This window comes from Hyposmocoma kahamanoa, unplaced genomic scaffold (genome assembly GCF_003589595.1).
Source record: "Hyposmocoma kahamanoa isolate Upper Pololo Valley unplaced genomic scaffold, ASM358959v1 84, whole genome shotgun sequence".
Lineage (NCBI taxonomy): Eukaryota > Metazoa > Arthropoda > Insecta > Lepidoptera > Cosmopterigidae > Hyposmocoma > Hyposmocoma kahamanoa.
Genome location: NW_020654229.1, coordinates 5,134,693 through 5,160,290, shown reverse-complemented (window position 1 = coordinate 5,160,290; position 25,598 = coordinate 5,134,693). Strand labels below are relative to the sequence as shown.

General features: G+C 37.1%; 2 protein-coding genes across 3 annotated transcripts in view; one reads left to right on the top strand and one right to left on the bottom strand.

Moving 5' to 3' along the window:
• Window positions 1-25,598, bottom strand: part of LOC113234423 — a gene marked incomplete at its 3' end in the record, with an annotated part of 144,456 nt that overhangs the window by 113,772 nt on the left and 5,086 nt on the right. The window lies entirely within an intron of this gene.
• Window positions 1-25,598, top strand: LOC113234551. Of its 2 annotated transcripts, none has more exons than XM_026469892.1 (15): window positions 1-162; window positions 4,036-4,158; window positions 4,860-4,961; window positions 5,256-5,385; window positions 7,282-7,405; window positions 9,729-9,883; window positions 19,504-19,600; window positions 20,256-20,386; window positions 20,914-21,101; window positions 21,625-21,711; window positions 21,942-22,039; window positions 22,924-23,027; window positions 23,485-23,664; window positions 24,021-24,194; window positions 24,843-25,598. In XM_026469892.1, the coding sequence occupies exons 1-15, from the start codon at window positions 31-33 to the stop codon at window positions 25,010-25,012; spliced, it is 1,995 nt and encodes a 664-aa protein (XP_026325677.1). In that variant the 5' UTR covers window positions 1-30; the 3' UTR covers window positions 25,013-25,598. The 2 variants fall into 2 exon arrangements, with proteins under 2 accessions (XP_026325677.1, XP_026325676.1); XM_026469891.1 differs by having other exon boundaries at window positions 22,924-23,036; window positions 24,843-25,597.

The window sequence follows — 25,598 nt, the reverse complement described above, 5'->3', positions numbered from 1 at the left end:
GTGAACACAGACGCAAACACCGACGGTACAATGCGAGCTTTAGCATCGGCAGCGAAGCTGGTGCCCTACGATAGCGCCTTGTTCGTGGTCACTGACAAAGGACCTGGAGACAGCCAGAGACTGCCGCTTGCTTTAAGGGCACTAGTCGAGAAGAGATTAAAGGTATTCGACACACATGCTATTTACGATCAGCATTACCATGGACCAAAATTGAAATTTTCTTGAAATCACTGGTTATGGTAACTCCATTGAGACTACACTGCATGATTATAATGCAATTATGATAATATTGTTGCAATGGCCGTTGAGTTTTACTAGTGTCAGTGTCACTAACGACTGCCGTTGCCTTGCTAAATCTACAGTGGAAATTATCCCGTTCCAGCTGCCAATTAGTATTCAAATGAAATGTATTATGTGTTAAGTAATTAGTAGACTACGCCGTGGACTTGTCATAAATAAATAAATATAAATAACGCACACACTCAACATAGCCCCGCACTAGGGAAACCCTGTGTCGCGGGTGCCATGGACACACACATAGACAACCACAAATTACACCCAAACTCACGAGAGAAATAAATGTAAGCCATACAAACATTTCTCCCGGCCCGGGAATCGAACCTGGGACCTCTGCGTGGCAGTTCGGCGTGGTAACCGTTCGGCCACGGAGGCAGTTAATAGACTCGCCATTGAATAGGAGAATACGAAAAAACAGCAATGACAGTTGAATAGTAGCTCAATGGTTAGCCACTGATAAGCCACAACTCTTAGGGTCGTATTCTAGAACTCTACTCAATACTCAAGTCAGGACTTGAGTATTGCGTGAGCACTGAAAATCATATATATATACTCAAGTCCTTGCCATTAGGGTCGTATTTCCAGTGCGTGAAATCATACTCAAGTGTGCTCAAACCGTGACTTGAGCTTTGAGTAGAGTTCTGGAATACGACCCTTAGAGCGGTTACAAACGCGATGCGGTCGCTAATCGTCTATCTTTACACACGCGCGCGATTTTAAGCAGCGATGCAAGCCCGCGACTACATCGATACAAACGCGCGATTGCATCGCTACACTTGGGATTTATAGGCGATTACATCGATCCAAAAGTCGCCATGTGTCCTCTTAACTTTTAACAGAATACCAAACGTATAAAATCCTATCATTAACCCTATCGACACACAACTGAGGTGTTCTAAAATTAGCAGACTTGGGCCCTGTATTTCTACCATGAGCTTACAGCGTTCAAATTGCTAAAGACGGCTTAAGCATTTGTGTTGCAAACTATACCAAACTGTACTTCAAATTGTTACCATGGGATCTGTAATGAACGTGAAACATTGGTTCGTTTGAAAGAACAAATATTCACGATTTAGATCCGAAAAAATCAGTTAGCGAAAACCTGACAAACCGATAAAATTTACCTAAAAAATACGCGTTTCTAGGACTGTAAGCTCATGGTAAAGGTTAAGGGCGTTCCGCAGTGTGCACCTAAGGTCAATCGGTGTAGAGTTGATTTTCACAAAAAATTTTTAGCTAATTAGGATGCACAGATTGTTTTGAGGTCAATTTACAAAGCGAATGTCTATGTACTCTCGGAAAGAAGCAAGGTCGAAAGTACACCGCGTACATCAACGTGTTTTTGTGGGATGAGGCGAATAAATAAATATCGTGCATCATATAAAGAAATCCACAAATTACACCCAAATTCACGAGAGAAATAAATGTAGGCCGTACAAATATTTCTAATATTCGAATTTCTAAGAATAGAAATCGGGTCTTCTAGTGTGGCTGACCAGCACAGTAACCATTCGGCCACGGCGGCAGATAAGAGTAAACAGAGAAGGTATCTCAAGATGATATAGCATGTGGAAGATGCGGAAATGTTTTAAAAATCACAAGCTTGTCATAGTTGCAGGCAATCTTCAATCTTACGTGGTGAAACTTAGAGATCCAATCAGATCCAAATTCTGTATTCAAAGAACACTATACCAAGGGGAAGCTTCCCATTTCATAAAATAAAAAATAACACCTGTATAAAGTAATACTATAACGCATCGAAAAATGAATTCAAAAAGACCGATCGACAAAAACGGGTTTGGAGTTCCGACAAATTTCAATGACAATAATAATGGAGTTTCAAAAAAACAAAAAGTGATTAAGAATTGGGTCAGACAGGAAACGATTATATTGCTTTTTTTCATTAGCTGCATCGGAATGTCAAGGCGGTTGATAATGATCTGTACTGTATTAATCCATATCCCGTTGTTGCTCACGGCTCCCTGAATGGAGGATTTAGACTGGAGTTTGCCACGTTAGCAAAGTCGTCAGGGATATTGAAATTACGCGTAACTAGCATTTGATTATGAGTTTCCATTTCGGTAATTTAGTGGCCTAATCAAATCCGAGCAAATGTCGTGGCAACCAAATTAGCGTGATATACGGGAATCTATTGTTATCAGTCCGTAGACAACATAAATTAATGCTTACTGTGCAAAAATGAAAACATTGAAATAACAAAGTAATAGAATAGAATAGAATACGTTTATTTGCCAGAATACAGCAATGATAAAGGTCTTAAATAAAATTAGGTACATTGTATTGATCAAACAGATGTACAAATATTAATTTCATGTTCGGTTTCTACTGTTAATTGCACTTCAAATTAATGTAAATTTGTATTTGGAAATTCTAAATATTCTGTATTACTATATAGAAGCAATGTGTGAAAAGCCATTTTATCAATTGTAATTTAAAAGTATGTCCTTGCAACAATTGAATTTAATTTGGCAAATTGTTGAAAATAATTAGACACAAGTTGAAGCAGTTTGTTCATAAATTACTTTATGGCAACGAGGTTGGTATAAAAGATTCATAATTTTTGTTCTAATCTGCCTTTGATTAATTTCACCACGTGTTTTGAAAAACTTAGAATAAGTTTTGACAAATACACAGTTATCCCTAATGTACATGCATGGCAAAGGCAGTATGTTTAGTATTTTGAACAACGGTTTACAGCTGTTGTCGAACCACGCACCGCAGATCGCCCGAACACACTTCTTCTGAACCTTAAAACGCACTTTCTACGCGCACTAATAACTTTAAATTCCTGTACTGTGAAATTGGGTTTGGTGCAAATACGCGCCTTTTACCAATACAACATACGCGGATTTGCACTATCTCCAACGAAATGCGGATTGATTTCACTGGTCTTATAGATTTCATATCTATGTTTAGTCGCCGTTTAAGCAAATTATTTTTAGTAAACTGACACTATACATGATATAACCAGAAATAGGGACGAAATAAGGGCCATCCATCCCTGGCAACTCATCAGGCAAATGGGTCTTACATCACTTTTAAATGTCAACTCTCGTTTGCGCTGAAATCACAAATTAGAAAGCTGAAAAAGTACAGCGGCAACAACTGCCCTGTGTGTACGTCTCAGTATATTCCAAAACTATTCTATATTTATTATAATAAACATAACATCTCTAACTATGGGGGGCTGTTCCGTTCGGGGGTGTGGGAAAAACAGCAAAACATCTAATTACAAAAAAAAAGAAATCACATTTAAATTTTGTTATTTTCGTGCATTATAGCAAAGCTCAAGTTAAACTGGCCGATCTGAAGTGAAACAATTGACAATACCCGTCAATTGTTTCTAATTCGGGTTGGCCAATCGGAGCTCAATTGTCACCGTAATGATTTGGCGGAACAATTTTCAAACAAATTAAATTATATTTCGTCTCTATTTCTGGTTATATACTCGATGCTCCTGGTACACATCTTCTTCTTAACGTATCGATGGCATGCACTATAAAACATTTGCCAATCGGCCGGCGTAAGGAACTAGCCGATTGTTGCCCAGGATACGCCAGACATACAGAAAAGCAATGGTATGTCGTGCGGGGAGGCTACTTTCGTATACTGGTAGGCAGCGAATTCGACCATCCAAAGAAGGGAGATAAGCGTTTTTCTTTTAATGAGGTTATGACTGCGTTTTATGGTCAAACTACAAGTAGTTTGTTTCTACAGGTATACACAATTTGGACAGACCCATCTCATCCTTCAAACGCATCTGAACTACAGCTACAGAGTCTAAGGAACATCTCCAAGCATACTGAAGGCGGCGTGCTGCCCTATTCGTTTCAAGTTATGGTAAGTATTTTACGGTAGACAAAAAATATTTTTACTAGTAAAACAGAAATGACTGAGACGGACCCACTTTTCCTTTGCCGTATCCACCACCTTGGTTATACGCGTCGAATTTTGGGAAAAATACTTTCACAAGGTTCTTTCTGCAGCTCACTTTCCTGTCTCCTTACAATTTCTTCCAATAAAGTCTGTCTCCTCCTGCTCCTTTTCCTACAAATACGCCTCCAGTGTTGCAATCTTCTCATTCTCGGAAGTCCTCTGTCGGTGCCGTTTGTCTTCTCAGAAAGACGATCAAAGCTTGAGGGTCGAGCGGTTGGAGTCCCGCCACAGCGTAACTTTTAATTCGCTTCTAGTGAGATTGCCGACCGAACATCTGTTGACCTTCATGAAGGAAGTGTTTTGGCCGAAGGGTGTCATACTGGGTGTCTGACGTAGGGTATCTGACACCAGATTGCGCAATACATGTAGATTAGTTATTTAGTTTATTTTAAATATATGGTATGTATGTTAGTCCTTAAGGTATATATATTATAGGGGACACGTGGCCTGAAATAAATGTCTAAATAAAAATAATAATAATAAGAAACAAAAGAACAACTATTTTATTCAGTTTTATTAGAGCGAACGAACAATAAATACGCTAATCCATTTCGGGATGACATAAGCGTCATTATTATATGTGTTATATAAGGTATTTATTCCAGGATATGGACAGCAGTTCAGGCACGGACTTAAACCAATGGGAGGCAATGAAGCAGCCCAGGAAAGGAAGAGTTCATCCCATATTTGAAGAAGATAACATGGATGTAAGTTTTTCAAATAATTGTAACTAAAATATACCATTGGTAGCCATACCAATTAGAAATTAGGACCAAAGGCTTTGCTAAAGCTATTTCCAAATGCATACAAACTTATACTGATCTATAAAGTAAGAATAAACCAACAAACTTTACAGACCTGCACGGAATCAATAATGAAAGAAGCCTACATTTTTCAAGTAATTTAAATTCATTTTTTGGAATATAATATCTAACCTCCAAATCTTCGCTCAACGAAATACAAAAACGCGGTTTTAGCTGAACTCATTTCTTTTATTCTAGACGCTTCTAGTGCGAAGAGGTGGTGGTGAAGCGATATCTCTAGGAGTGCCAGTGGAGAACGGGGTTTCAGCTCTCAGGATCTACATCGAGGGTCTCGTGGAACATGCAGTATTATATCCTCCTAATGATGGTATGTTATTTATTAAAGATATCTGATATAATATCGGTGATAGAACGAACAAGTTATGCATCTGATAATTAGCGGCACGTCTGCTCATAATAGTTGCAGTGCCACTCGAAGCTTTAAACCGAGACTAAAGTTGGCAAGTACCACGTGCTCGTTTCACCAGCACCCTTCCCCTACAAAACCGGAACACAGTAATGCTTACATTACAGCTTAGTGGAAGAAATACGTTAACTGAAATGTAACTGCTCTCCCCACTAAGTTATGTCCGGCTTTCGCTGGACACCGCGACTGACATCTGTGGTACTAGTCCGGAGAACTAGTAGAGGTTAAGCTATTTGAAATTGGAGAGACACAGAGTCAAGAGATGAACGTGCCGGCAACTCCGGCGCCAAAGCGGAAAGGTAGGAGAAATGCACCCGCTCACCCAACTAGCCTTTTGAGTCAACGGGCTAATCTGGGTTTCCGGACCTGACAGACAAAATCCCTATGCAGGCTTGCTTGCATAGATAATAGTGGCAGCCCGGTATAACCAAAAGATTGGCTAGAGTAGGCACTATAATCAAAACTTAGTAGAAGATATGGGACTGCTCTACTCGCTGGGCGCTACCACACCTGTCGTATCATAAACTTCCTCAATTTAGAAACAAATAAATATACTCGAAAACAAATTATATTTAATGCAACATAACGATCAATTTGCGAACTCTTTGCCGAGCAATTTGTGTGACACGGGACAATTATTATGTCAACTGTAATAAGAGCAATTTTCTCGATCATACGCATAGCATTTTATTATTTCTATACTTTGTATGGGAGTATTTTTACTATAGATGGAAATGAGTTCTAAATTTAGAAATACTTAAAAATAATCACATAAAACTAAGTACCTTTCAACAGAACGCAAATATTCTGAGAATATTCCTGACCATCCATCTACAAACAAGTCGCAATCAGAGTTGGTGGCAAGGAGAATTGAGCTCCGACAGGGATCTTGACCGTGTCAAGAGGCTTATAGGGGTCTCGGATATAGTAGACGCAATATTGCAAAGCCTTGAATAGCGTCGTAAAGTTGCCTACTTATCGGTATTCTAAAGGATATATCACGAAGAGTGTGGGATGGAAATTCCGCCTTCCTCTTACCATCATCGGGGGACTAGACGTACCACCCCTATGTTGTGGATATACCACGAATTCGCACAAAGCGTTTTGCTTCAATTTTATTTGACGAACTTTTGCCTTGAACGCTATAACATGGGCCTTTTCGAGGCGAGAGTGAATAGGTATTGTTTAGGTGTCCATGCTACATCGTCGACCTCATCGTCACGTCCATCAGGTGAGATGGAGGTCAAATACGCACTTATTTTTGTAATAAAAAGAAAGGATCGCGGTACACTTCGGGATTAGCGCGTGCTACAGTTCGGGACAACGAGGTGGCAAACTACTTGTGTCCTCTACTGCGGTGATAGTTGTTAGAAGCATAGAGTCGACACAGCTCATCATAAAAATCTGTTTTGTGTATTTACTATGATTAATTATAACAGCTATGAATAACTTGCTGTTTTTCATGTAGTGTCAATAGTGGTCCAATCCAAACTAGTTCCTGAACTTAACCTTGACGAAAAAAGAGGGGAGTTATATAATTTTGAAGCCACTGTCTGTGTTGTGTGTCTGCCTGTGGCATCGTAGCTTCCATACGGAAAGATTTGAAAGAGGTTTTTTTGTTTTAAAGCTACTTTAATCGGAATGGTTCTCGTTTATATTTGGTGAATATTTATTTGGCCTAAAGCCCCAGTAACTGCACTACAACTTCCACCTTCAAGAAAGAATTTGATGTGGTATATTGGTAGCAGGAAGGTTTTACACTGAAGTCCGTTTTTTAAAAAAATCCCTTACTTTCAGCTCCTCAAATAGACCTGTACAACATGACGTCTGTGATGATGTTTTCTCCGAAGTCAAGAACTGAGGGTCTGTCTCCGAGGGATGTGTATTTGGTCTTCCCAGGAGCTGATCCAGAGGCTGCTATGTGAGTATATTGTAAAAAAATTCTCGAGTTGCGACCACGTTTTTGATAATGCGGTGAAACGGCGTCACGAGTCGCGACACCTACTTTTAACACCGAAGGGTTATACGAAACGCATGAAATGCGTGAAAACCAATGTGAACTTTATATTAACCAAAGCCGCTCTCTGAAATCGTTATCTTTGTTTCAAGTGCTTAATTACCGAATTGATTTTGAAAGCATACCATCATCGGGCACATGATGGATCAACATCAACTGAAATTGTGGTAAAACGTGCCTATTATTTATGGAAAAGAAATTATAAGAGGTCTTTTAAATTTCAATGATAATACTCCAACCATTCCAAAAGCGGAATATTTCCCAAGAAATATTATATTGAAATATTTAAATAATTAAGTTCTACAAAAAAATCTATGATGTGTAGTTGGCGTTACAATTGGCTATCACTAAACCGTATATGGTCGGGTCAGTGACTTGTTTGTTTACTTTTTGTTCAAAATGGATTGAAACGAACACACAGCTAGCGTTAAAGAAATCTTAAATCGTAAAGGGTGGAAACTTTGCTAAAGTTATTGGTCGCAGGCCATATAAACGAATTCCGTTTGCTATTTGCGGTAGGTTTTGTGGAAATTAGTGACTCGTTACGTTAATGCTCAGTTAGGTCCCTTAAGTGAAACCTCGGGCAGAAGCTCGGGGTAGACGAGATTTTTTTTAATAACATCAAGTGACGGGACGAACAAGTCATGCGCCTGATGGTAAGCTACACGCCTGTCCATAACAGTTGCAGTGCCACTCAGAGCTTTAAATCGCAAAGATCTGAGCGGCACTGCCACTGCGATCGTCACCGTGTGACGTAAGTTGACAAGTCTTATGTGCCTATAATTTCCCCAGCACCCTTACTTAGGATTGCTCATTTCAAATAAACTTAAATACTATGGAATAACACTTTGAATCAAATTTGTGTGGAATCTAGACTCATGTCATCTTTCAATACATCTTTATCTCAGACATAGTTTCCCAAAGTGATCCCAACCAGCGGGCGCTGCAGAGTCCTAGCAATTAAGGGGCGTTGGTGCGGTCCAGCGGGTGCAACTGCATTTGAAAAAAAACTTCAAATTTTTTTATTGTAATTTTTTGCGTTAAGTTCATTGACTTACAATTATATGGACGTCGGGTCCGCGCTAAAAAGTGTCCGCACTTGTAAGGCGCTAAAATCGTATACAGAGCGCCAAACTCCGCTTTAGTCTTCATTTGTTCGACTGACAGCGGGATACTGCGATGACATTACAATTTAAATTTGGAATAGGTTGACTTGGGACATTTTTTTCGTGGTTTTTGTATTAGACCCGTCGTCCATTTATTTGTAAGTCAATGGTTAAGTTAATATAAAAAAGTTTTCAATTATTTTTTGTGCTGGCGGGCATTTAAATATTTTTATCTTGCCGAAGTGACCGGTGCGCCAAAAAGTTAGGGAACCTATGATCTAACACGTAGTCATCAAATTTGTAATATGTCTTTTCAATTAAGTTTTAAACTTACGAAATGATAATCTTAATAATGTCTCTGGAATCATATTGTAAAAACGTACACAGTTCCCCACAAAAGAATCGATTACCTTAGTTAAACGAAATCGTGGTACCATGAGTTAGGACTTAAAAGTTAATATTACGCATATCTTTTTTCTTAATGACAACTATAGTTAGCTGCCACGGACTCGGTGGAGCGAAAAGCAAAGAGACTTATTATTTAGAGATTATTAAGAGACTTATTAACAATAATTCTCTTGTGGAGTCGAAGCAACAAAATTTCGACCATCGCAGAAAAGTAGCCTGTTTGTCGGTTATCTATCGGATATATTTCGGGGAGTGTGCGCGCAGGAACGTTTCAATTGGTTCCACCTCACCGTTCCTCCTTCGGTCGACCAGTAGGTCCGGAACAGTCTATTCTTATGTCGTTGATATTCCACCTGTTCGCACTAAGCGCTTTGCTTCCTCCTTTCTGATGCGTACGGCAAAGGAATGGCAATTTAGGGCTATCCAAGGCTAGAGTGAAAAGGCATTTTTTAGGCAATCGCGTTCCATCGTCGGTCACATCGTCGCTTAACATAAGGTGAGATTGTGGCCAAGCGTGTATCTATTACATATTTTGAAAAAAAAAATGTATGTTTTTACAGGCATATAAAATATTTGAGTAAGTGTACTGTGATGCCACACAGTATGGTGTATTTTACAGATTTGTAAATAGTTCGAAAAGAGAGGATTAAATAATCACAAAGCACATTGTTCCAGCATTTGTGTCTTGCATTAAAAAACTTCTTTTCCATCAGGTTATCTGTGCTACCAGTAAAACCGACATTATCAGAAGCTCCCGCGCCTACGGTCGGCGTTTGGCATCTAAGTGTCCGTTGTGACACTTGCGACTACAGGCTATGCGTCACTGCGCACACGCAGATACACTTCTACGCTGAACCACAACCTCGAGGTAATATTTTGTTACTACACTCAACAAAAGTGTCCCTTTTTTTTTTTAATATCATGTGATGGGACGAACAAGTCATGCACCTGATGGTAAGCTACACGCCTGTCCATAACAGTTGCAGTGCCACTCAGAGCTTTAAATCGCAAAGATCTGAGGGGCACTACCACTGTGCCCGTCACCCTGAGACATAAGGTGACAAATCCCATAAGCCTGTAATTTCACCAGCACCCTTACCCTTCAAAACCGGAACGCAATAATGCTAACATTACTGCTTGGCGGCAGAGTAGGTAAGGTGGCAGTACTTCAATGACTTCTGGACAAGTGAAGCACGAAAATCAGGTTTTTACAGAATTCTTTTTAACACCAATGAATGAATTTCATTTTCATTCAAATTATAAAATAAACCAGAAAAAATCCATCGTTTTGTTGTAATTTTATTAATACAAAGATAGACGAAGACGAAAGAGAGAGAAAGACAAACACTTAGAAAAAATTCCTTCGATGCGACTGGATTCGGCTTAACTGTTTCCATGGCCGAACGGCCGGAAGAAATATTTGTATGGCCTACATTTATTTCTCTTAGTTAGTTTGGGTGTAATTTGTGGTCACCCGTGAGATGGTTTCCGTAGTGCGGGGCTATGTTGAGTGTGTGCGTTATTATAATATTTTTATTATTCGAACCAAAGCGTCTTCCCCTACATTTTTAGCTCTATATCTATAAAAAAAAACAAAACAAAAACCCACTTGCGTACTAAACTGAAAAGAAATTATAAAAAAGTGACCACAAAATTTGTGGAATTAAATATATTTGCCAAGTTTTATTGAAAACGAATAAACCAAATTCATCCCCTAATGTGCCATCCTTAGAAGCAACATTATTTTCTTCAAATATAAATGGGACCACGGAGGTATTTCTTTTCTAACAATAAAAGAATCATTGAAATCGGTTTACAAATGTCACACAAAAAAATGCAGTCGAATAACCTCATCCGGGACCCTCGTCCTTTTTTCCAAGTCGGTTAAAAACAATCTATAGAATTCTGTAATGTTAAATGCGTTTACGCCCTTCCTTACCTGAATTGTCGATACGTTATTATAGAGTTAAGATATACTTATACACGGTGATATTATAAATAATATAAAAGAAAATCAGTGACCAGACAAAAAAAATATAAACGTTGATTGGGTATTATATCATTTGTAACAAAAAAATCTCAAAATCTTATTAACCAGTTAATGTTGTGATGTTGAGTCACTTCTCAAATCAACATGAAGTGGAGCCACTAAAAAATTTTGTAGAGTGACCACGGTTTTTGTTATCAAAAAGATTGGAAAAAAAAACTCTGATTTTGAAATCGAAATCTGTGATGACCGGATGAATGGATTTCAAATTTAGAATCAGTGTGATTCGTATTTTAAACTTAAAATCAGATAATTTGTAAAAAGATTTCAAATTTAGAATCGCATATTATTTTTTATTTCATCTACTCGTTGTTTTGTAACTTTCGGAAATTACTTTTTTTTTTATTGTTAGCCCTATATAGCTAAAAGAACTGCAGAAACTAGCGATATAATTTAGAACTTGGGTTTTCACAGTCAAAAGACGATATTGTCTGAGCATTCAGTGTAAAAAATGTATATAAAAACCATGTATTAAGGTTCAAATACTTCCGTAGTAAGCACTCAATAGACGTTCACTTTAAAGTAACTCTGTTACATTTTCACGCCTAAGCCGCTGACTCAATTGTGATGAATTTTGGTATAGAGATATGTGGGACTTAGGATAGGACATGGGCTACGATTTGGAACAAAAATAAATCTCAAAAATAAGATATGTAAGTTTGTATGGAAAACCAATAAAAGTAAGTAAATTAGTTTCTAGTAAGTAGGTAAATTCTTGTCTTTGATAGTATCCAATAATAGTGATTTCAAAGTTTAACAAAAATCATGGTCACCCTCTACTCCAAAAACATTCACGAAACATAAAAACACAGTGTAAGTAGCAGGAAAATAAATCGAAATTCATAGTACATAAAAATTTAATTACATATATATATATAGGACATTACACAGGGTTATTTAAAAAAAGCTAACAACCTCGCAGAACTATAATATTAACATCATAAACAACAACTTTAGTTCCACGGCTTAATAATTAATCAGATTTTACTTTGATACAAAAATATTTAAATAGAAATATCGCTCTCAACGTTGATAGCTGTGTGCGGTAGCAAAAAATACCAGATCGATGCAAAACGCAGGAGTGGGATGGGGGTTTATAATACCAAGTGACGGGACGAACAAGTCGTGGGCCTGGTGATAAGCGACAATGCATGTCCATAACAGTTGCCGTGGCACTCAGACATAAGTTGGCAAGTCCCATGTGCCTGTAATTTCACCAGCACTCTTACCCTTCAGAAATAGGTAAGGTAGCAGTACTTCCCTGGAAGAACTCTTTCACAAGGGGCTCAACAGTTACTATTGTATGAGGTTGAGGTGTAATAAGCTCAATTTATCTATCTCGTTTATAATGTTTAGTCACAATACACACACAAAAAAGCACATGCCTCTTATGCTAAAAAAAAAGCAAAAATATAACCTCGTACTCGATGACAGGTTGACAGGTGGCAGTCCATCTTCCTAAAATGCCAATGCACCTTTTCTAGGTCATGGTTCGCACATCTTTAACACTTTTAAAAGTAATCCTTAATTTTGTTTCGCCATGGTTAAAATTTGCAAATTTAAACATCGTTTTTTTATTTATTTTGATCCCTACCGTAAATACACTTATATCCCTACCCTAAATACACTTTTATCCCTACCAAGAATAATATAGATTTTAACACGTGATTCACTAAATAATTATCATAGGTTTTAAATAATAAATAATTTTGCACGATTAAATCGTTCTTTCTTCACTGAATTTGCGGAGTGGCAAAATATTTACTTCCATTTTTATTAAATTTTAATCCCTACCGAAAATAAATTTAATAGCAATTTGAGTCCACGCCACGGTGCTTCAAATAATTAGCTGACAACGCCATCGACAAAAAAAATGTAAAAAAAAATACAGTGAAACTGAGAACCTCCTCCATTTTTGAAGTCCGAGGTCATCAGCCTTATTTCTTACTTATTTGATAGTTCAGTATTGAATGAGATATCGGGAGGCACCACATTTAGGACGTGTTGATGTCGGTTAAAAAAGAAATGGCGGCGGTCGCATTATTTCTATGTCAAGGACCAAGTTGCTTTGAGATTTGCTATCTGTTTACTAAATGACATAACAACTGACGTTCAAGAAAGTAAGTAACGTTACAGAGGCCGTTTTGATATGCGTGAGTTTATGCGAACGTTGTTTTTTTTTATACAGACTTAAGGTTTACCGACCCCGAAATAGACGCACACATATTGAATTTTGACGTCAATTTAATTCTCAATAATTCCGCAAAATGGCGGAAGGTTTTCTCGGACTTGCCGAATTTTATTATTATCACTTATTATGCATTGGCTATATAACCATCATTTAAAAAAATAATAAATAATTAAGAAATTTATAAAGGCTATAATATATTTAGACTAAAAATTAATTCCTGTAAAACTTTAACAAAAAATGCGTCATTTTTTCTCTCGACTATTTTGAGTAGCCAATTGCATATACAGAGAGTTCTTTACTTGAATGTATATATTTTAATTTATTGACTTTGGAATCTTACAATTTTTATGATTTGGTTTAATGTACTTTCGTGTATTTAGTCTAGTATAGATTTTACGTATGTACTACCGATGTGTGTTTAACAATATCTATTTGTCTAAATACTATATAAATAATCACCGAAATGTATTTCGAAACAAATAAAATCACCATTGCACGAGAAACAGAGTAAACAATACCTATTTAAAAAAAATTATAGCTGCAATAACAAAAAACATAATGATATAACCGTGTAGGTAATAAAAAACACGAGTTCATCAAGACTGTAAACTGATTTGTAGTAATTAATTAAACCTTTTACATTAACGCTGTAACACAGTTTAAAAAACAGCTCGAAAAAAGAACGTTTTCGATTTCTTTCAAATGATTCACTGAACTTAATTTAAAACTGATGGCAATCAAAACTACATGAAAATATGTAAAATGTAAACGTTTATTTACTGTAACCACACAAAACTAAGTACAAAGAAAACGTTCCCAAGATTAATTGAAAAAAGAAAAAAAACGTCAAAATTTTGCCGCGAACTAAAACAAATATAGCGCGTAATTAACACGACCGCTCGTATCTATAATAGATTGTGTAACTAAATAAAGTTCAATTATTATCGAAGGAACTTGTCAAGTCATGAATAGTACTATTTTTATTGATATAAAATCGTTTTTGTGCGTTTGTTTGTTCCGTCTAAAGTACGAATAACACATATACATCGTACGTTTATAAGTTTTGAGACAAACTTTGACTTAAAAAATAAAACAAAATAATACTGACAGCTGTTTAATTCTTTTTGACATTGGAATTTGGATTTATTGTGTCCTATTTGTATGTTTTTAAATTAATTTATATTATTTGATTGAGGGAACAAAACAATTACGTGCGACTGTATTCGCTATACCGGGTGGAAATTTGTAATGCCACCTGGAGGGAAAGTACTCTAAATACTGGAGATACAAATTTTTACTCAAAGGAAACATTCCTTTATTTTTTAAAAGAAATAAAACTGCATTCAAAGATTTCGTATCCATAGATCGAACCCGCTTTAATCTGAAAAAAAAATGCACCCTGCATTTTTATTGCATCGATCGATAGGGTTAATTATAAGAATAAAATCTCTCTCACAAAATTGGTCAATTAAATGAAAAAAAAAAAACCATGAAATCTCAACGTATTTTAATAAAATGAAAAAAATGGTAATTTATATGAAAACTATCAGTACTTTGAAAGGGTATGTAAAAACAATCAAATGGAAATAAAAAAAGACAATCCATTTTCAAATAAAACATTCCATATTAAAAATTACCTCATGCCACTGACCAAAGAGTCTGCATTACAAACATGTGCAAATTGCAATCTTCTTATTTAAATAGTACTTCGTCATTTTAAAGGATAAATGACGTCAACGATAATTAACAAGTAATCTGATGGACCTTTGAGTAAAAGTGCTTTAACTTGACCCATTGAATTTATAACTCCAGATTTCATGGTTTGTACAGATTGTTTTTTTTTTAAAGATTTTAGCTGGTTCGATTCCCGCGTGTGGCTAGAAATTTTCGAAAATCTTTGAATGCAGTATTATTTCTTTTTAAAAATAAAGGAATGTTTCATTTAAGTAAAAATTTCTATCTCCTGTATTTAACGTACTTTCCTTCCAAGTGGCATTATAAATTTCCACCCTGTATATGGCGGGTAAAAAACCAATGGAAATTTTTCGTAAGAATGGCCACCTCCAGTCTTGATCTTAACCCAATTGACTATTATTCTTTGTGGGCTGAATGGAGCTCAGGGCCTGCCAAAAGTCCCACCCAAACTTGGTTTCTCTAAAGAAGCCAACTGAAACCCGCTGGAGAAGGTTCGTGCCGCAATCCAAGATTGGTCAGAACGTCTAAGAGTTTGTATTGGAAATAGATGCGGCCATTTTGAGTAGTAAATACTGGCAATTATTGGTTGGTGTCTACTTATAATCATGTAAAAGTTTGAAAAATATAACTCAGTCCTTATGAAACTTTTATGTCGTCTGGAAACTTATGAACACACTAATTAGAAAATTGTTATCGAAAATAATTTTTTAAATTTATTTTTTGAGTCCGAGAGGGCCATAAACAAAGGCGCCATGAAGTTATTTACCGACCGCATTATTTCATGTTACATACATATACGCCTTTTTCCCATCGGGGTAGGCAGAGACAACAGTCCACTTGCTACGGTCCGTACACACATCTATCGCCTCATGAACACGCATCAGTGCTTTCAATTGAAATTAGTTGAGGCTGTTGTTGTGAACGCCGAAAATGCCTGAGATTAAAACGAAAAATTACAACCAGGCCCACGACTTGTTCGTCCCGTTCCTAGATATCACAAAAAAAGAATTAAAGTGATTTTTCTTCTCCGTCGATGAACTTAATAAAAAAATAAAAATTTTGCGGAACTTTGTGTTTTTTTATCGAGGGAAGTTTAGTCTATCGTATTTCGGGCCCCATAGTTCACTACCGATGTTTTGTGTTTTCATCATTGACTTACAAATAAATGGACGACGGGTCTAATACAAAAACCACGAAAAAAATGTCCCAAGTCAACCTATTTAAACGTAGTGACATGTAAAGGAATATGAAAAAGCTTTTAAATTGTAATGTCATCGCAGTACTGTCTAATTTTGCATGCTTCGCTGTCAGTCAAACAAACGAAGACTAAAGCGTGAATGACGCTCTGTATACGATTTTAACGCCCCATAAGTTCGGACACTTTTTAGCGCGGACCCGACGTCCATATAATTGTAAGTCAATGGTTGTCATTAGCAATAAAAAAACTACTTGGATTCGTACAGAAAACCGTTTTTCGTGTGGTCGAATTAAAAGTTGCCCGTGCGGTATACGGTTCATTTTGCTTGGGTCGAGCAGCAGGGACACTGGCCTTATTGCAGGATTTTTTTCAAACGAAATCAACGCCGTTTGAAAAATGTCTATCGTATAGTATACGTGTTCTATTTAGTTCAGTTGACATAAAAAAAACATTGGTATATATAAAGTACCTAATAAATACAGCGGTTTTCTTGTAAAATTTCTAGGTAAGTTTGTGATTTTTTTCTATAGTGAAAATTTTTAGGAATTGTGTTTTCACACCACGTACTAATCAGTTGTATTTATATCCTCAACAACAATATATCCTCACAACAATATATTTTTTTCCAAAGTTATTGATTCAACACTTTCACTATCATGCGGAATCAACAAAAGCCATTTGAGGTAGTACAGACCCTTAACAAGGGAATATGAAAAAGAAATCACAAACATAGCTAGTTAATTATAACACTGCGCAACTGCATGGTTGAAATAATAAGGATTAGATTATTTGTTTTAATCTGTTTTAATTTATTACGGATAATGTGTAATCCGTTGTGTAATTTTGTTCAAAAAGATAGAGCCCAACCCTTTAGTGCGTATTTAATCAAAACTTGATAAACCGGCGAATGATTTAGTTGGTTAGTGCAATAACGCTCTTCCGACCGTATATAATAGAATTCAGATTTCCTGACTCTGCACGAGATTTTATATTTTACTTACTATAATTAATAATAAAACTACCACACAAAATTAAGTACAAAGAAAACGTTCCCAATATTAATTGAAAAAAAAAGATGTCAAAATTTTGCCGCGAAATAAAGATGACGTGTAATTTAATTCGACCACTGTACCTATTGTATTTTAAATTATATTTTTGAACGTATTTTCGATCAATTAGATATCTGTTATTAGACAACGACTAAACGTAGTGAAAAAAAGCTGTCCAAGTTTTATAATCCGCAATTCTCGGATTCGGAACGGATACGGATCGGAAGCACTACACAAACGCCCTTATAAACACGAAATCGCGTTAAAAAACTAGTCGGTACAATAGCGTCGGCAACGGTCAGAACTAAAACGAAACGCGCAACTTCTTTTTCGCCCTTATTGCATGGAGAGAATGATTATTCTGGTAGGCTCAAGCCGTGTAAATGTGGTAACTCTCATAGTCGGATATAATTACGACATCGCAATCTTTTGTACGCACTAATCTATGTCATGGCTAAAGAAGAAGGAAGTATGACGCATGAGAGTACATAGGTTATCTCAAATAAATGATAGGGTATATAATACATAAACATTCTGTTAATAGATTATCGATATTCACCCACTAAGGGGCACGGACCGTTTTTTGTTTACATGCTCCATTGTGGTAGTCACAGCGCACAGTCGGTCCAAGCTGATAATACTTGGATGTAGTAATAATTCGTTCTACACACAGCTGTTTTTTTATAATGACATAAGGCTCAATTTATATTGCGGCGGAACGGAATGGAAGCGAATTTTTGTTAAGATATTGTACGTAGCGTAATGAACTTTATGGTCAATTGTGTAAAGTACAAACTAGATTCGAGCCGAAATTCAAGTCACACGTCTTCCGCGGAATTCTCGCGCATTCAAAGAAGAAGAAGTGGCCCTAAGTCAGACGCAGTGTGACGTCAAACGTCGACGAAATACTATAGTCTCAAGGCGCAGCGAGGCGAAATTGACGCTTCCGTCCCGTTCCGTTCCGCCGCAATGTAAATTGAGCCTAAGTGTCAAATTTTATAAATATATTTTCTTGAAAAGTTGTTTTAGAAAAAAAATGTGATACCTATTAATCATTCTATAGCAAGTAAAAATTATAATCTGCAAGTACTTAGAGGTTTACGGGTACAAATCTGCAAAGGCGGATAACACGAAAGCTAATTTTAACTGCCTCCGTGGCCGAACGGTTACCTTGCCGGACTGCCACGAAGAGGTCCCAGGTTCGATTCCCGGGCCGGGAGAAATACTTGTATGGCCTACATTTATTTCTCTCGTTAGTTTGGGTGTAATTTGTGATCGTCTATGTGTGTGTCCATGGCACCCGCGATACAGGGTTTCCCTAATGCTGGGCTATGTTGAATGTGGGCGTGTGCGTTATTAATTTAAAATATCTGTCTGTGGTTTTCTTCCCCGATATAACAACTCAAGCTGCCAGAAGCGAAACATACGGCAAGATAACCCAAGCCAAAACAATGAAGGAGTCACGACAACACTGAGGCTACTGCTGGCGAGGAAGTACACAAAAGAGCCAAATTCCTAGCTGTGTGATGTGTACGTTTTTTCCAACACGTTTCGGGCTCTTTAGGGCGCAATCATTGATCGCGCTCACTCCGCGCGGCCGCCGAGCGGAGCCCGCGTCGCCGCCGCGTAGCGACCACGTGCGTCTTACTGTCATGGCAAAATACGCTACATTTATTTATCTTTTACGTTTTAACTTAAACGAGCGTCCCGGGCACACGGGCGAGTCTGACTTGAACTTTGTTTTATTCAGAGGAATTTAAATGTTGTTGCCTAGTTAATACAATTCAGATTCGCCATTAGTACATGAAGGCGTGGTAACTCTGGGCGGTAGCCGCGAGACGGCCGCGCCAAAACTTTCGTCTGACTGAAAGTTTCGTTTTCAATATGCAGCAATCGCATGCGCATGAAAAAAAATCTCTTTATGACTCACACCGGTAACAGCTAGGCACGAGACTAGCTAATCTTTCCAAGACGCTGCTTCAACTGACTTTAACAATCGCGAAAACCGAAGAACTCGAAGTATACTTTTCCTCATCAGGATTAACCAGTAAATCACTGATTTTCTTCTATCATGCTATCAACCTTACAACACAAATAACGATTAACCTGTAAACAACGAAAATTGCGTCTATGACGTGTTGATACAGAATCTGAAACAATAAGATCGTATCAGTTCCGGCATGCGAAGTGGGTCCGAGTTTTCTAGATTTGTCTAGTCTCGTATTCGGACGAATACGAATCAGATGCAAAGCGCAAACCCGCTAAGAGTTATATCAGTTATATATATGTCGATGTTTCTTTGTTTCAGACATGCTGAAGATCCGAGTGTTGGGGCCAGTTGCCAGCGTAAGAGAATCAATGCTCATTGATGAATATGGTACAGAGCTCGCCAAACTTCCATTTAGGTAATATTTCAATGCAATGAACCGTTGTTGAAATGGAAGCGAAAGAATATTCTATCTCGAATCTCTTCGTCGATCATTAGCCTCTTAAAAAAATTGCTTCTTTCTTGTTGTGGTAGGGAAACAGGAAACAACTCGCGCATATTCCGTTCAGTATAAGGAGTTAGATCGTGGATACGATGACTTACATTGCCGAGTTATAACTTGGTTGAATTCAAGTAACAGTTGTAACCTTCAGAGTAACTTGCGAGGATAATTTGGGTGGAACGAATTTACGATGTAACTAAATCCTTGAACCAATAACAAATCCTTGAACCACTAAAGAATCAGCGCAATCAGAGGCATACGGGACATCAGACTTTATATTTTCCACAGCTGGCGGTTTCCGCTTATTATGAATTCTTCCTTAATATAACAAATGTCTATAGACGGCGGTAATCACTTGCCATCAGGTAGACTGGATGTTCAACTAATAAAATATATAGTAATAAAAATTTAATTTGCGAGCCCACATCATTTTCCGGGATGCCTCTGGCATACCAAGCTTAGGTCTTTAACTCGATGTGACAAGTTAGGTTTAAGCGTCCAGATAACAATATAACTCACTAAAGTGTGTGACCTTGAAGGTGTCGGTCTAATTAATAACCACTTCTTACAGTTATCAACCAATAACATCAGATGGTCTTGAGGCGTCTGCAGGCAGACCCACAGAAGTGATTGCCGATGTACAACTTCCCAGCGTTAAAGGGTCTAAGGTGTATGCTAAAATCGTTGGCAGAGATATAAGAGGTAAGAATACAAGATAGGTTTTCAGAAATCATTTCCTATCTATGAATAAATAGAAGAATCTGTTGAAATTTCGAGATCAGTTTTCATGCAGGGAGAATGAAACAACATAATCAAAAAAACACTAAATATTGGATCTACTTTGGAAGACAACTTTATGTCGTCACCCAGAAGATCCAAATATAAACTGGATATATGAGGATAGGCAATACCATATATTTGTCGAAACCAGAAATTAACAGAAACACTGTCGTTTATCAAAGCAATGGGATCTGTAAGAACCCGAAACGTTAATTTATTTGAAACAACAAATATACGCGATTTAAGTCCGAAAAAAACTGGTTTAAATTCCAACTGCGACAGCATAACACTGAATGGAGCATTAATGGGCGTTGCAATAGAGACCTATTATCCTCATAGCACAATACTAAGTTCATAAGTAAACTAAGCTCTCTGTTATTGCGTTGTTAGTCTAAAAATGTAGACAAATTTACATCTATTCCAATAACTCCACATCTTTTATCCTCAAGGTGAACCCTTTACGCGTCTATGCGGACCTATCGCACAAGAAGTCCGCATGGGAAGATCAGCATCAATATCGTTCCCCGGTAATACCAATGACTTGCAGAAAGTTGAAGACATGAACAACAAGGCATATAGCCAACGGTTGCAATATAATGACAGCAATGTGTTGCCATTCAATCGAGCTGTTTCTCAGGTAAGACGCGACGATGACTAAGCTTCTGAAACTTTAAACGGTATTATAAAAACTTACCACTTCTAAATCTACCCAAAGCAAATAGATTATGAAGATTAAGTGAAGGTACCAGAATAAACAATAGTGCTTAAAAAGCGCCATGCAATTGAAGAGATCAATATATGCATATCAGGAACGTAGCTAGCGGAGATCTATAGTTTTTGGTTTGCACCAATAGTAGACTGGTTGATGGCATGTTTGTACGCATAATTAAGGAGTGGAAGAAGTCAGCTACGTATTTGTTACATCAACTTCTGAAATCTCGAGAAAAAGTACCGATGTACTTTTTATCGACATTTCGAGAAAATATATTTGGTGTTCCATCGGGAAATTTTTGGGATTTGTTCACTTCCTTTTTCTCCTTTTGCCAAAAATGTATTTAATAGCCTTTCCAAATAATGGGAGTCCTCAAAACTCCATTTCACACGTAAACCAAGTTTCAGGAGCAACAAAAAATGAAGAATGTTTGGAATGTTGATTTCAGGTGGTAAATCAAAGAGGAACATTGCTGACAGCTGTGCAAATTGGACTGAGTTCTAGACTTTACGGTGCGCCTGGAGACACAATTCTGGTATGTATCCCGGGATATTCCAAGTAGCTGGTCTAGCTTAACTTCCTTGAATATAAATGAAAGAAAAATCCAAGAGATGAATAGCGTCGTCAACAATATCTGTCCTTATCTCGTTAATTGGGCATGGTGCAGATGGATATCTTTGTCAGTATACGCTCTTTATATACATTTGTTTCACACAAAACATTCATCTTTTCTTGGTATTTATCTCTTGTATATGTTTTTTTCAGTTACACTTCGAAGTGACGAACTACAGGGAACAATCAGTAAGGTTTACGTTCGAGGCCAGAGGTGAATTACGCTTCTTGAGAGGCATCAATCCTACGAGGTAACGATTGCATTTGAAATTACGAACTCTCTTGACCATGTATGCTATAAAGTTACGATTAGCGCATGCAAACCGATTTTGGAAACCGGGTTTTTCGGAATTTTCGGTTTTGTCGCAAAACTATTAAAACGAAAATTCGTAACTCATATTATCATTGTATCGTGACCTGTTAATGAAATTGAACAATAGTTATATTCGTATCTGATTTTCAAGCCTAACCCTGGTAACACTACATAGAAACAGACTGACAAAAAGATGTTTAATTGCTTGTCTCCAAATATGCATATTTGTTTTAGAATATTAGTGTTTGTTGATTCGTTTTTTATTACAATTCGAGAAGTTGATTGATCTCATTGAAGCTGTGAAGTCTATAAATAATAAAAATATTCTACAAAACACTGATTTGTTGTTTTTTTTCTGGCACTTAAGAAATATTTGAATTATTATATTATATCCGAAAACACCAAATAACCGGGTAACCGAAAATTAAAAATTTAAAGAAACCGGTTTTCATGATCACTCGGTTCTTGCATGCCCTAGTTACGATTATCGGCTGAATTTTCTGCGCGCTAAAGTCAATGGTGATAAGACAATCGAAACTCATTGTAAACGTCTAATATAAGTGTAAAAACGCTGTCAGGATTTAGTTTAGTATTAGGTAGTTACCACATTTATTAACGGGGTACCGGCTTGAGAATAAATTTCACGTCCACGTAATAAGAATGAAAAAGACGTAACGCGTATTGCTTCCGGTCAGATCGACGTTTTTTTGGGCTGGTTCAAAGGGACACCGTTTCGATAAATATGATTACCTTATAGAATTTTATCTGGCCGGATGAATTTCATTTTCATGTCTGGCATTAAAATAAGCTCTTAAATTGCAGTCAAAGAATCGACTCCGGCCAAACAGCCAACGTCATAGTGACAGTGGGCATTACCCCAACAGCACAACCGGGGGCCAGGGACCTGATCACCTTTACCGCATATGGTAATAATGGTAACGTGGGTCAAAACATTTTCACTTTTCACTAATATTACACATGCGTTGGAATATCTGTACCTCAAACAGCTGCAATTGATCTCTTCAGAGAATTAAACTTTTATATTTGTTTAATCCTTAAATTTAGCAACCATTTAATACGGCTTGCAAGTTCGTCCTCGGGCACTTATACCGTGTGACTAAAAGACTGTACGTTTGCAGGACAGGCAGCCAATAGCACCGATGTGTTTAAAAAGGAATAAAATTACTAGCAATCTGTTTTATCATCACTAAGTTAAATTTTTATACAAGTTACTTCGCTTACATCGACAAGCTGCATTAAATTGACAAGATTTTGATTCAAACTTTCTCTACCGAATAAAAATTACCCCTGACAATATGCACTTTGGAACATTTGTCATTGTGTTATTATTTACCTAAACAATATTAAAAATATTCACCACAGGTTTAGAGCAAGTGTCGATCTCGGCGTATGTGTACGTGCAAAATCCGGGCCAAACGCCGAATGACATCTGGTCTCCGGAAGTCAGACACAACTTCCAAGGATCCTGCATTGGGAGACAGGGCAGTGATTGCGCTCAGCATGTCTGGTCTGCCACTATAATTGCCAGGGATGCCGTGGGAGGTAAGCATTAGGTCTAATTTCAGTGAAAATTTCACGTCTAGTCACCAATTTAACTGACCTTGTTTCATTAGCAATGTGGTCCCTTGCTATTTTGTTCTAGTAAGTTCATTGATTTGCCATTGTGGATCCAAATTCTGCCTTAAAAACACAACCACGTGGCTTACAGCCAACACTTGTAATTTCTTCTGCATAGTGATACAGAAAAGGGTTGAACCAGTTGTCTGTATAGCAACCAGACGCCATTTTTCCTAAAAAGTCTTCATCTGACCCGTTTACTTTCATTTCTTCAAGTCCATCTGCATTTGATCTAAGAGAATGCAACGATCTTACTTATTCAAATTTTAAAACTTTCTCAGGTCTTCTCCGCGTCACATCCTCTCCGATTGGTCTGACGTACGACAGCAACTTCATATCAGGGACTCGCGAAGAAGTGATCAGCACTTACCGAGCTACCTGCTGCGCTCCCAGGGTCATGATAACGGCTGTGGATGCTTTTGGGAATGCCAACAGCTACGTTGTCGATATTTCTAGTAAGTATAAACTTAGAAAAAAAAAACCTTCGATCCGGCCGGATTTGAACCGACGTCTTCTAGCAAATCGTGCCAGACGCTATGCCAACTAAACGGAACGAATCAGCGGCCCTCACGAATTTTTCTATGTGCTTGTTGTCAGATCTTTGTATTTGGTTTTTCAAAGACTTTTAAGCCATTTATGAGAAATCTATGAAAGTATTTCGTCACCCAGTTAGGTAACTTTACAGCTACCAGCCATGGCTAGAGATGTCGTTATTAACTGGAATTAAGTACCAAATTCTTTACCTTTGACCCACTACAATCCTCACAACAAAAAAAAACAATTTCGACTTCCCATAAATTTTAAATCATCCAACATAGAACTGAACATGTTGCTCTTTAAAAAAAAAACCTTTGACATAGTCTATACCCATTTAAACCCGGTTTTGGTTAATAGTCTAAAAAGGCTTACTTAAATCTAAATCTGGCAACCTTCTTTCCTTTCCTTCCTTCTTTCCTTTAATGATTTCTTTTTAAAAAACCTTTGACATTGTCTATACCCATTTTTATTTTGTGTGCATTGTGTTGGGACTCCTCGTATAGAGTTCAACGGATTTGGTTTTAAATCTAACACTATTCGATAATCTACATTTTTCACTGTTCCAGACTACTTCACATCCGCGGCAATAGCAGCGATTGTTCTAGGAGTATTTCTATTCATAGCCCTAGTAGCGGTAATAGTTTTCATCATTTACTGGTGCGTGAAGAGGCGTCGGGAGTCAGCTGAACTGCCTTACACTGCAAGTAGCAGGAGATATGAGGGAACTAGTAGTTAAGGAGAAATGTTTTAAGTTTAACTTGTTAGTAATGAACTAAACAAATGATTACTTTTTTATAAAAAAAAAACTTCAAAATTTTAAACCGTAAAAAACCAAATTCATGCCCGAATTTACCATCCTTAGAAGTGAAATATTTTCTTCAAATTTTAATAGAATTACTAGTGAAGTACCCCCTCTCTAATAAAAAAAGAATAATTGACATCGGTTCACAAAAAATATTCGAATAGAAAATCTGCTCCATTTCTTAAACTCAGTTAAAAAGTATCCATATAAATAGAGAAGTCCAGGAACACTATGCAAAATACAAAATAACCAGTACAGGAAAGTTATTTCTACTGAGAAAATGGACCCCAAAACCTTTCGGTCAGTACCCAGAGAAAACTAAGATACAATATAGTCAATAGATAAACAAAATTCACTACTAACTTGTCAATAAAAACACTGGTCACATATAAGGTATGAAGCAAAGAATGATTTATAATTGTGATAAGTCAGAATGCATAGCTTGTTTAAGATGTTAACCTAAATTTAGTTATTTAGTTTCTGTTAAGTTTATGAAAAAGTTACAAAACAAAAAAATATT